Here is a 12,950-nt window from a genome sequence, read left to right on the forward strand (position 1 = left end):
TATGCTGTTCCTTTGACTCAGACCAGAACATTGCCCTCGCAGTGTACTGAGGCAGAATCAAACCCAGCGGAGACTATGGTGCCCCGTCACGAACGCAATACCACCGGCTTACACGGTGACACAGACGAAGTTGCACACGACATAGAAGAGGAGGTCATAGATGACCCAGTTGTTGACCCCGATTGGCAGCCATTGGGGGAACAGGGTGCAGGCGGCAGTAGTTCTGAAGCGGAGGAGGAGGAGCCGCAGCAGGCATCAACATCACAACAGGTTCCATCTGCCGGGCCCGTATCTGGCCAAAAACGCGTGGCAAAACCAAAACCAGTTGGAGGACAGCGTGGCCATCCGGTTAAAGAAGCTCAGTTTGCAATGCCTGAAAAGGTATCCGATAGTAGAAAGAGTGCAGTCTGGCATTTTTTTAAACAACATCCAAATGATCAGCGCAAAGTCATCTGTCAAAAATGTTCAACTACCTTAAGCAGAGGTCAGAATCTTAAAAGTCTAAATACAAGTTGCATGCATAGACATTTATCCACCATGCATTTGCAAGCCTGGACTAACTACCAAACGTTCCTAAAGGTTGCAGCACCCTCGGCCAATGAAGCTAGTCAGCAACGCTACATTCCTTCCCTCCCTGTAAGCCCACCATTTCCCGCGCCACCTGCAGTATCTGTGCAGCTTTCGTCACCAGGCCAAAGCAGTCAGGGAATCACCAGGTTAGTAGTAGGAAACACTGCATGTAGGGCACCGGCAAGAATACCATCTCCAACCCTCTCTCAGTCACCCATGTCCACCGGCACCACCGCTAGTTCCACAATCTCCAGCTCTCCAGTCCAGCTCACCCTACATGAGAGTCTTGTTAGGAAAAGGAAGTACTCATCCTCGCATCCGCGTACACAGGGTTTGAACGCCCACATTGCTAGACTAATCTCATTAGAGATGATGCCCTACCGGTTAGTTGAAAGCGAAGCTTTCAAAGCGCTGATGGACTACGCTGTACCACGATACGAGCTACCCAGTCGGCACTTCTTTTCTAGAAAAGCCATCCCAGCCCTCCAACAGCATGTTAAAGACCGCATCGTCCATGCACTCAGGCAGTCTGTGACTGCAAAGGTGCACCTAGTAATAACAAAACCCAGCACTCAACTTTGTTGTAAGAAGAAAAAAACGGATGATTTATTATATCCCAATGCAAACGTTTCGGTCATACATAAGACCTTCGTCAGTAGCTGAAAAGTATATACATCAAAATAATACATAAATTCAGGATATTACACAATCATAGATAATAAATAAAGTATATACACAACATAAACATGTACAGCCGTACATGTGCATGGCAAACAGAGAGTTTTCTGAGATGCGTATGTGGTAATGGAGAGTTACAGATCCACAGTGGCACAGTGAGTGAGAAGAGGGGTGAAGATGAATACATACCAAGAATTGGGATGGAGATAAATGCTAGTGGCTATATGTGCTGCCTGAAACAAAGAACATGGCAAAACCGGTTATATCCGGAGGTGTGAAAAGAAAAAACAGGTAAAAAGCATGTAACTTTGTGCCTACCGATAGTTTCCTGATTGCAGAGCCAATTATATGAGAGTATCCTGATACAGCCTAAAGGAGATAAGGCAATTTCCTGAGTACCATAAAGAATGCCATAATGAGTGAAAAACCGAAATGGTATAATGTACCTCTAAAGGTTTACCTTGTAGGTGGCTGATTCCGCGGTGTCCACCGCTGTATGGGTGAGGGACCTGAGAAAATGGGGCATTATATACACTAGGGGCGGGACAATTGCCGGAAATGGCAATGTATGCTGAGGAGCGTCATGGCCCCATATGGGGCGGAAATGACGTTTATGAGGCAAACTGTGCATACCGCACTGTGTATAGGTACAAGGCGAGGAGGCAGGAGCCGGATGTGACGTACCGGAAGTGGGGCGCCGGACATCACCAGCAGAAGTCCCGTCGCCATATTGGATGTGGCAGGACTGTGCTGTGTTGTCTGCTATTGTGTGGGAAGGGAGTAGGCTATTCTGCCGTTCGGTATAGCAAGGGAGTGTAGACCGGATGTGACATCCCGGAAGTGAGGCACCGGGTGTCAGGATGAATGAATGAGTCACCATGTTGGGGGAGGCGTGTGTGCCTAGTGTATGAAAAGAAAAAAGAAAAACATAGAGCTAAAAGGCAGCACTAACTTAGCATAAGAAAAAAGAAAGGAGAAAAGGGGGAGACCAATACTGATGAGTGCATAACATTTTATTATGTTAATAAGTAGTATAGAACTGAGCTAGTGTTCATAGAGTGTGACAATAAGTGACCTAATAAAATGAAAAAAGAGAAATAAAAAGAAAAGGGATGATGAAAGTGGACGTGACTAATCCGGAGCACAGTGATACCGGGTGGATAAGGAGGTGCTCGTGATCCGTGGTGCCATTAAATCAGTACAGACGACTCTAAAAAGATAGAGAAGAACACATTAGTGGTAATACATAGCAACAATTGTTAAACAAACGCCATAAGTTCATAATCACGGTTGAGACCTTTTGGAGCCAACGTCTCCAAAGTGTGGATCCAGAACGCCTCTTTTTTGTGTAGTAAAGCTACTCTGTTGCCGCCTCTCCTTGGGGGTGGGGCGCTATCAATAACCTGGTATCGTAATTGAGAGATAGAATGACCCAATGTGTGAAAATGGTATGGGATCGGCAGGAGTAAGTTCTTGCACCGAATTGTGCTTTTGTGTTTTGAGATCCTATCTCTCACTGACTGTGTGGTCTCACCCACGTACAATAGCCCACAGGGGCACTTGATGAGGTACACAACGTGAGAGGACTCACATGTAAAGAAATGGTTAATCTTAAATGTCTTACCTGATCTGGGATGTTGGAACGTGTTTCCCTTGAGCACGTTATGACATTGTGCACAATGGAGGCATGGGAATGTACCCGTCTTGGGGCGTGATAGAAAAGTTTGTCTATGTTGGTCCCCTGTCCCGATGTCAGCTTTAACTAGATTGTCCCTCAAATTAGGTGGCCTTCTAAAGCATGGTAGGAAGGGAGTCCTGAACTCGGGAATATCCGGATGAGCTGTGGATAAAAGGTGCCAATGTCGTCTGATGGCCTTGTGAAGGATGAAGGAAAAGGGGTGATAGGAATGCACGAAGGGAATACGTTTACCATGATCTTTGGCAGGGGACCTAGGTGGCGGGTCCCGGGACTGTGCTAAGACTGTGGGTGGATAGCCTCTCTCTATAAATTTAGTGGTCATGTTCTGGAGTCGTTCATCACATAGATTTTTATCTGGAACTATACGTTTTACTCGTTGGAACTGTGAAATTGGTATGGAACGTTTGGTTGAAGGTGGGTGAAAGCTATGGTAATGAAGTAAGCTATTTCTGTCTGTGGGTTTGGAGAAGAGATCTGTAGTCAGAAAGCCTGCTGGGTCTTTGATCACCATGGTATCCAAAAAATTGATGGAATGTAGATTGTGGCTGACAGTAAACTTAATGCCAGGCCATGCTCCATTAAGGAACAGAAAAAACTCCTGTAGGGACTCCAATGTGCCACCCCAGATACAGAAAATGTCATCTATAAAGCGTTTCCATAAGGAAACATTTTGGATAAACAAAGGATGTCCATAGATGATCGAGGTTTCAAATTCCGTCATGTATGTATTAGCGTACGGGGGTGCCACATTGGAGCCCATAGCGGTACCCCGCTTCTGTAGGTAGAAGGTGTCCTGAAAAAGGAAGAAATTGTTATACAGGACAATAGTTAACAACTCCACACATAAATCAATCTGAGTAGTTGTGAGACCTGCTGTGGTCAAAGAATGGTGTACCGCGTTAATGCCATTAAGGTGGGGGATGGACGTGTACAAGTCCTTGACATCTAACGTGACTAGAAGGGTGTTGGTGGGTACCCTATGTAATTCCCTAATACACTGCAGGAATTCCCCTGTGTCCAGAATGAAGGAGGGGGATGTCTGAGTGATAGGGGTTAAGATTTTTTCAAGATACATTGAAAGCGGAGAAAGAATAGAATCAGTAGAGGCGACAATTGGCCTCCCCGGTGGGTTGGATAGATCTTTATGTATCTTAGGCAAAGTGTAGAACACTGGTGTGATAGGGTTGTTTTTTCTAAGAAACTCACAGGTTTTCGTGTCTATGATGCCTAAAGTGGAATACTTAGTTATCACAGCTTCTATTTTATTCCTTATTTCTGAAGTGGGGTCCCTTGAAAGTTTGTCATAAATAGATGTGTCATTAAGCTGACGGTGTATTTCCGTGATGTACTGGGCCTTGTCCATTACCACGAGTGCACCCCCCTTATCAGCTGGTTTTATGACTAAGGTAGGATCCCTTTGTAATGATGTCAGTGCCTGATGTTCTGCAGTGGTAAGATTAAGGGGGTAATGTAACCTGCCTTTTTCTATATCATCACGCAGAGATTGAAAGGAGTCTTGAATAAAGCCAATAAAGGTCTCAACTGCGTGAGATCCTTGTGGCGGACGGAAGGAACTCTTGTTGCGTAGCCCCAATGTCATAATTGACATGGGGTTAGTGCATACGGTTGGAGGAGCAATAGGGGAGGTAGCAAAATGGACTTTAAGTCTAAGTAGTCGGAAGAAACGCAACAGGTCCATTTCTAAGTCAAATGTTTTACATTGATAAGCAGGACAAAAAGACAATCCCTTTTGTAAAACCCCAAGTTCGGCGACCCCCAATGATCTGGAGGAGATATTGACTACCAACGATTCAGTACCTGGGATCTGGTGATCCGCTGTTCTATGGTGTCTCTTCTTTGATTGGCTCCGTCGGGTTTTCTTTTTGGAAAGCGTCGTCGTTGTCCTAAAAAAGGAACCGAGGTAGAGGGGTTAGAGCTCCTCTCTTGTTCCGAACCGGAGGTAGAGTACTCTGTAGAGGATCTGTGATCACGGGGAAGCTGGCGTCTAGAGGAAGATGATTTGTCCTGCCACCTGTACACTTGATTGGTCTCGTAATCGATGGTGTCACGAGAAAATTTGTTCCTTTTACGGTTCTCAGTGTCTCTTTTATGTAGATCGATACGCTCCTGGATCTGGGTCCTCAAGGAACTCACTTCCTCCGCAGTGCCAGTAGTAGCAAGTTGAGTCTCGATGCTTTTAATCTTGGCTGCGTTAGTGTCGATGGCTTTATGGAGATGCTCTAGGGTGAGTGTTATTAAATCAAACGAACATTTGTTAAGAATTTGTTCGAATTTTAGACAAAACTCAGGACAATCACAGAATAAAGTTGGACGTAGCGGTACACGAAGTCCCCGCGGTATCCTTTTAACACGAAAGTATTCGGAGAGGGTGGCGCAGTGTAATTCTATGTTTACTTGGTGCCTAAGTGCCCGTTCTAAGTCACGTCCTCGGATTTCCCTTGGAGGAATTTTTAGAAAGTCACTTGAAAAGGTGGACTGTGCCAGTATAGAGGAACTCTCATCATTATTATAAGAAAATGTGGTAGAGGTCATAGCCAAGGGAGGTGTGCCACACGTATGGGAAAATGCAAATGATAAATCAGCGTGTGCACAACCTATAGAGTGGTGCAAGGGTAGGTTCCCAAACCTTCTGACCAAGTAATAACAAAACCCAGCACTCAACTTTGTTGTAAGAAGAAAAAAACGGATGATTTATTATATCCCAATGCAAACGTTTCGGTCATACATAAGACCTTCGTCAGTAGCTGAAAAGTACGCTCCTCAGCATACATTGCCATTTCCGGCAATTGTCCCGCCCCTAGTGTATATAATGCCCCATTTTCTCAGGTCCCTCACCCATACAGCGGTGGACACCGCGGAATCAGCCACCTACAAGGTAAACCTTTAGAGGTACATTATACCATTTCGGTTTTTCACTCATTATGGCATTCTTTATGGTACTCAGGAAATTGCCTTATCTCCTTTAGGCTGTATCAGGATACTCTCATATAATTGGCTCTGCAATCAGGAAACTATCGGTAGGCACAAAGTTACATGCTTTTTACCTGTTTTTTCTTTTCACACCTCCGGATATAACCGGTTTTGCCATGTTCTTTGTTTCAGGCAGCACATATAGCCACTAGCATTTATCTCCATCCCAATTCTTGGTATGTATTCATCTTCACCCCTCTTCTCACTCACTGTGCCACTGTGGATCTGTAACTCTCCATTACCACATACGCATCTCAGAAAACTCTCTGTTTGCCATGCACATGTACGGCTGTACATGTTTATGTTGTGTATATACTTTATTTATTATCTATGATTGTGTAATATCCTGAATTTATGTATTATTTTGATGTATATACTTTTCAGCTACTGACGAAGGTCTTATGTATGACCGAAACGTTTGCATTGGGATATAATAAATCATCCGTTTTTTTCTTCTTACAACAAAGTTGAGTGCTGGGTTTTGTTATTACTTGGTCAGAAGGTTTGGGAACCTACCCTTGCACCACTCTATAGGTTGTGCACACGCTGATTTATCATTTGCATTTTCCCATACGTGTGGCACACCTCCCTTGGCTATGACCTCTACCACATTTTCTTATAATAATGATGAGAGTTCCTCTATACTGGCACAGTCCACCTTTTCAAGTGACTTTCTAAAAATTCCTCCAAGGGAAATCCGAGGACGTGACTTAGAACGGGCACTTAGGCACCAAGTAAACATAGAATTACACTGCGCCACCCTCTCCGAATACTTTCGTGTTAAAAGGATACCGCGGGGACTTCGTGTACCGCTACGTCCAACTTTATTCTGTGATTGTCCTGAGTTTTGTCTAAAATTCGAACAAATTCTTAACAAATGTTCGTTTGATTTAATAACACTCACCCTAGAGCATCTCCATAAAGCCATCGACACTAACGCAGCCAAGATTAAAAGCATCGAGACTCAACTTGCTACTACTGGCACTGCGGAGGAAGTGAGTTCCTTGAGGACCCAGATCCAGGAGCGTATCGATCTACATAAAAGAGACACTGAGAACCGTAAAAGGAACAAATTTTCTCGTGACACCATCGATTACGAGACCAATCAAGTGTACAGGTGGCAGGACAAATCATCTTCCTCTAGACGCCAGCTTCCCCGTGATCACAGATCCTCTACAGAGTACTCTACCTCCGGTTCGGAACAAGAGAGGAGCTCTAACCCCTCTACCTCGGTTCCTTTTTTAGGACAACGACGACGCTTTCCAAAAAGAAAACCCGACGGAGCCAATCAAAGAAGAGACACCATAGAACAGCGGATCACCAGATCCCAGGTACTGAATCGTTGGTAGTCAATATCTCCTCCAGATCATTGGGGGTCGCCGAACTTGGGGTTTTACAAAAGGGATTGTCTTTTTGTCCTGCTTATCAATGTAAAACATTTGACTTAGAAATGGACCTGTTGCGTTTCTTCCGACTACTTAGACTTAAAGTCCATTTTGCTACCTCCCCTATTGCTCCTCCAACCGTATGCACTAACCCCATGTCAATTATGACATTGGGGCTACGCAACAAGAGTTCCTTCCGTCCGCCACAAGGATCTCACGCAGTTGAGACCTTTATTGGCTTTATTCAAGACTCCTTTCAATCTCTGCGTGATGATATAGAAAAAGGCAGGTTACATTACCCCCTTAATCTTACCACTGCAGAACATCAGGCACTGACATCATTACAAAGGGATCCTACCTTAGTCATAAAACCAGCTGATAAGGGGGGTGCACTCGTGGTAATGGACAAGGCCCAGTACATCACGGAAATACACCGTCAGCTTAATGACACATCTATTTATGACAAACTTTCAAGGGACCCCACTTCAGAAATAAGGAATAAAATAGAAGCTGTGATAACTAAGTATTCCACTTTAGGCATCATAGACACGAAAACCTGTGAGTTTCTTAGAAAAAACAACCCTATCACACCAGTGTTCTACACTTTGCCTAAGATACATAAAGATCTATCCAACCCACCGGGGAGGCCAATTGTCGCCTCTACTGATTCTATTCTTTCTCCGCTTTCAATGTATCTTGAAAAAATCTTAACCCCTATCACTCAGACATCCCCCTCCTTCATTCTGGACACAGGGGAATTCCTGCAGTGTATTAGGGAATTACATAGGGTACCCACCAACACCCTTCTAGTCACGTTAGATGTCAAGGACTTGTACACGTCCATCCCCCACCTTAATGGCATTAACGCGGTACACCATTCTTTGACCACAGCAGGTCTCACAACTACTCAGATTGATTTATGTGTGGAGTTGTTAACTATTGTCCTGTATAACAATTTCTTCCTTTTTCAGGACACCTTCTACCTACAGAAGCGGGGTACCGCTATGGGCTCCAATGTGGCACCCCCGTACGCTAATACATACATGACGGAATTTGAAACCTCGATCATCTATGGACATCCTTTGTTTATCCAAAATGTTTCCTTATGGAAACGCTTTATAGATGACATTTTCTGTATCTGGGGTGGCACATTGGAGTCCCTACAGGAGTTTTTTCTGTTCCTTAATGGAGCATGGCCTGGCATTAAGTTTACTGTCAGCCACAATCTACATTCCATCAATTTTTTGGATACCACGGTGATCAAAGACCCAGCAGGCTTTCTGACTACAGATCTCTTCTCCAAACCCACAGACAGAAATAGCTTACTTCATTACCATAGCTTTCACCCACCTTCAACCAAACGTTCCATACCAATTTCACAGTTCCAACGAGTAAAACGTATAGTTCCAGATAAAAATCTATGTGATGAACGACTCCAGAACATGACCACTAAATTTATAGAGAGAGGCTATCCACCCACAGTCTTAGCACAGTCCTGGGACCCGCCACCTAGGTCCCCTGCCAAAGATCATGGTAAACGTATTCCCTTCGTGCATTCCTATCACCCCTTTTCCTTCATCCTTCACAAGGCCATCAGACGACATTGGCACCTTTTATCCACAGCTCATCCGGATATTCCCGAGTTCAGGACTCCCTTCCTACCATGCTTTAGAAGGCCACCTAATTTGAGGGACAATCTAGTTAAAGCTGACATCGGGACAGGGGACCAACATAGACAAACTTTTCTATCACGCCCCAAGACGGGTACATTCCCATGCCTCCATTGTGCACAATGTCATAACGTGCTCAAGGGAAACACGTTCCAACATCCCAGATCAGGTAAGACATTTAAGATTAACCATTTCTTTACATGTGAGTCCTCTCACGTTGTGTACCTCATCAAGTGCCCCTGTGGGCTATTGTACGTGGGTGAGACCACACAGTCAGTGAGAGATAGGATCTCAAAACACAAAAGCACAATTCGGTGCAAGAACTTACTCCTGCCGATCCCATACCATTTTCACATATTGGGTCATTCTATCTCTCAATTACGATACCAGGTTATTGATAGCGCCCCACCCCCAAGGAGAGGCGGCAACAGAGTAGCTTTACTACACAAAAAAGAGGCGTTCTGGATCCACACTTTGGAGACGTTGGCTCCAAAAGGTCTCAACCGTGATTATGAACTTATGGCGTTTGTTTAACAATTGTTGCTATGTATTACCACTAATGTGTTCTTCTCTATCTTTTTAGAGTCGTCTGTACTGATTTAATGGCACCACGGATCACGAGCACCTCCTTATCCACCCGGTATCACTGTGCTCCGGATTAGTCACGTCCACTTTCATCATCCCTTTTCTTTTTATTTCTCTTTTTTCATTTTATTAGGTCACTTATTGTCACACTCTATGAACACTAGCTCAGTTCTATACTACTTATTAACATAATAAAATGTTATGCACTCATCAGTATTGGTCTCCCCCTTTTCTCCTTTCTTTTTTCTTATGCTAAGTTAGTGCTGCCTTTTAGCTCTATGTTTTTCTTTTTTCTTTTCATACACTAGGCACACACGCCTCCCCCAACATGGTGACTCATTCATTCATCCTGACACCCGGTGCCTCACTTCCGGGATGTCACATCCGGTCTACACTCCCTTGCTATACCGAACGGCAGAATAGCCTACTCCCTTCCCACACAATAGCAGACAACACAGCACAGTCCTGCCACATCCAATATGGCGACGGGACTTCTGCTGGTGATGTCCGGCGCCCCACTTCCGGTACGTCACATCCGGCTCCTGCCTCCTCGCCTTGTACCTATACACAGTGCGGTATGCACAGTTTGCCTCATAAACGTCATTTCCGCCCCATATGGGGCCATGACGCTCCTCAGCATACATTGCCATTTCCGGCAATTGTCCCGCCCCTAGTGTATATAATGCCCCATTTTCTCAGGTCCCTCACCCATACAGCGGTGGACACCGCGGAATCAGCCACCTACAAGGTAAACCTTTAGAGGTACATTATACCATTTCGGTTTTTCACTCATTATGGCATTCTTTATGGTACTCAGGAAATTGCCTTATCTCCTTTAGGCTGTATCAGGATACTCTCATATAATTGGCTCTGCAATCAGGAAACTATCGGTAGGCACAAAGTTACATGCTTTTTACCTGTTTTTTCTTTTCACACCTCCGGATATAACCGGTTTTGCCATGTTCTTTGTTTCAGGCAGCACATATAGCCACTAGCATTTATCTCCATCCCAATTCTTGGTATGTATTCATCTTCACCCCTCTTCTCACTCACTGTGCCACTGTGGATCTGTAACTCTCCATTACCACATACGCATCTCAGAAAACTCTCTGTTTGCCATGCACATGTACGGCTGTACATGTTTATGTTGTGTATATACTTTATTTATTATCTATGATTGTGTAATATCCTGAATTTATGTATTATTTTGATGTATATACTTTTCAGCTACTGACGAAGGTCTTATGTATGACCGAAACGTTTGCATTGGGATATAATAAATCATCCGTTTTTTTCTTCTTACAACAAAGTTGAGTGCTGGGTTTTGTTATTACTTGGTCAGAAGGTTTGGGAACCTACCCTTGCACCACTCTATAGGTTGTGCACACGCTGATTTATCATTTGCAAAGGTGCACCTGACAACAGATGCATGGACCAGTAGGCATGGCCAGGGACGTTATGTGTCCATCACGGCACACTGGGTGAATGTGGTGGATGCAGGGTCCACAGGGGACAGCAATATTGGGACAGTTCTGCCTAGCCCACCGTCAAGGAAAGAGTTGGCTGTAGGCGTTCGCCCCCCCCTCCTCCTCTTCCTCCTCCTCCTGCAGAAGCGAGAGCTCGTCCACAGACCGCAGTCGCACATCCACTCCATCTGCAGCTGCCACTGTTGCACACCAGGTGTGCCATTATGGGAAAGCTAGTGGCAAGCGTCAGCAGGCTGTATTGGCAATGAAGTGTTTGGGCGACAACAGACACACCGCGGAAGTTCTGTCCGAGTTCTTGCAGAAAGAAACTCAGTCATGGCTGGGCACTGTACATCTTGAGGCAGGCAAGGTAGTGAGTGATAACGGAAGGAATTTCATGGCTGCCATAGCCCTTTCCCAACTGAAACACATTCCTTGCCTGGCTCACACCTTAAACCTGGTGGTGCAGTGCTTCCTGAAAAGTTATCCGGGGTTACCCGACCTGCTCCTCAAAGTGCGCAGACTTTGCTCGCATATCCGCCGTTCGCCCGTACACTCCAGCCGTATGCAGAACTATCAGCGTTCTTTGAACCTTCCTCAGCATCGCCTAATCATCGACGTTGCAACAAGGTGGAACTCCACACTGCACATGCTTCAGAGAGTGTGCGAACAGAGGCGTGCTGTTATGTATTTGTGGGAGGATACACGGGCAGGCAGTTGGATGGCAGACATGGAGTTGTCAGGTGTGCAGTGGTCGAAGCTACAAGACCTGTGTCAAGTCCTTCAGTGTTTTGAGGAATGTACACGGCTGGTTAGTGCAGACAACGCCATAATAAGCATGAGCATCCCCCTAATGCGTCTGCTGATGCAAAGTTTGACGCACATAAAGGAGCAGGCGTCTGCAGCCGAGGAAGAGGAAAGCCTTGATGACAGTCAGCCATTGTCTGGTCAGGGCCGTGTAAAGGACGCGGTAGCGGGCGAAGAGGAGGAGGAGGACGAGGAGGATGATGGGGATGAGTACTTTTTTAATGAGGAAGCTTCTCCTGGGCCAACAGAAATTAGTGGCGTTGCAAGGCCGGGTTCTGTTTTTTTAAATGAGACAAGTGACGTAGATTTGCCTGTAACTGCCCCTCAAACCAGCACAACCGCAGATTTGACAACTGGAACTTTGGCCCACATGGCAGATTATGCCTTACGTATCCTCAAAAGGGACCCACGCATTATTAAAATGATGAGCGATGACGATTACTGGTTGGCCTGCATCCTTGACCCTCGCTATAAAGGCAAATTGCAAAATATTATGCCACATGAGAACCTCGAACAAATATTAACAACCAAACAAGCTACTCTTGTAGACCGTTTGATTCAGGCATTCCCAGCACACAGCGCCGGTGATGGTTCTCACACAAGCTGCAGGGGGCTACAGGGCAGAGGTGTTAGAGGTGCACAGATCAGAAGTGGCGTTGGACAGAGGGGTTTTCTGACCAGGTTGTGGAGTGATTTCGCAATGACCGCAGACAGGACAGGTACTGCAGCATCTATTCAAAGTGACAGGAGACAACATTTGTCCAGTATGGTTACTAACTATTTTTCATCCCTTATCGATGTTCTCCCTCAACCGTCATTCCCATTTGATTACTGGGCATCCAAATTAGACACCTGGCCTGAATTGGCAGAATATGCATTGCAGGAGCTTGCTTGCCCAGCAGCTAGTGTGCTATCAGAAAGAGTATTCAGTGCTGCTGGTTCAATATTAACCGAAAAAAGGACTCGTCTGGCTACCCAAAATGTGGATGATCTCACCTTCATTAAAATGAACCACTCCTGGATTTCAAATTATTTTGCCCCACCTTTCCCGGTTGACACCTAGCTTTCCTATAAAAAGGTCTTGCTTGTGGACTGGTCT

At 45.2% G+C, this 12,950-nt stretch overlaps 2 protein-coding genes across 2 annotated transcripts; one reads left to right on the forward strand and one right to left on the reverse strand.

Moving 5' to 3' along the window:
- Positions 1 to 1,724: 1,724 nt before the first annotated feature.
- LOC143809968 (uncharacterized) lies at positions 1,725 to 5,642 on the reverse strand. The gene is made up of 2 exons (XM_077292912.1): positions 4,766 to 5,642; positions 1,725 to 2,458 (listed from the first exon to the last, which is right to left on the reverse strand). The coding sequence occupies exons 1-2, from the start codon at positions 5,498 to 5,500 to the stop codon at positions 2,444 to 2,446; spliced, it is 750 nt and encodes a 249-aa protein (XP_077149027.1). The 5' UTR covers positions 5,501 to 5,642; the 3' UTR covers positions 1,725 to 2,443.
- Positions 5,643 to 6,238: 596 nt separating this feature from the next.
- LOC143809969 (uncharacterized) lies at positions 6,239 to 10,310 on the forward strand. The gene is made up of 2 exons (XM_077292914.1): positions 6,239 to 7,269; positions 9,577 to 10,310. The coding sequence occupies exons 1-2, from the start codon at positions 6,535 to 6,537 to the stop codon at positions 9,589 to 9,591; spliced, it is 750 nt and encodes a 249-aa protein (XP_077149029.1). The 5' UTR covers positions 6,239 to 6,534; the 3' UTR covers positions 9,592 to 10,310.
- The last annotated feature ends 2,640 nt before the right edge of the window (positions 10,311 to 12,950 follow it).

Source organism: Ranitomeya variabilis, chromosome 2, assembly GCF_051348905.1.
Source record: "Ranitomeya variabilis isolate aRanVar5 chromosome 2, aRanVar5.hap1, whole genome shotgun sequence".
NCBI lineage: Eukaryota > Metazoa > Chordata > Amphibia > Anura > Dendrobatidae > Ranitomeya > Ranitomeya variabilis.

Bases quoted from the DNA above. Each gene is read 5' to 3' on its own strand.
- LOC143809968 (XM_077292912.1), bottom strand. From the start codon at position 5,500: ATGACCTCTACCACATTTTCTTATAATAATGATGAGAGTTCCTCTATA.
- LOC143809969 (XM_077292914.1), top strand. From the start codon at position 6,535: ATGACCTCTACCACATTTTCTTATAATAATGATGAGAGTTCCTCTATA.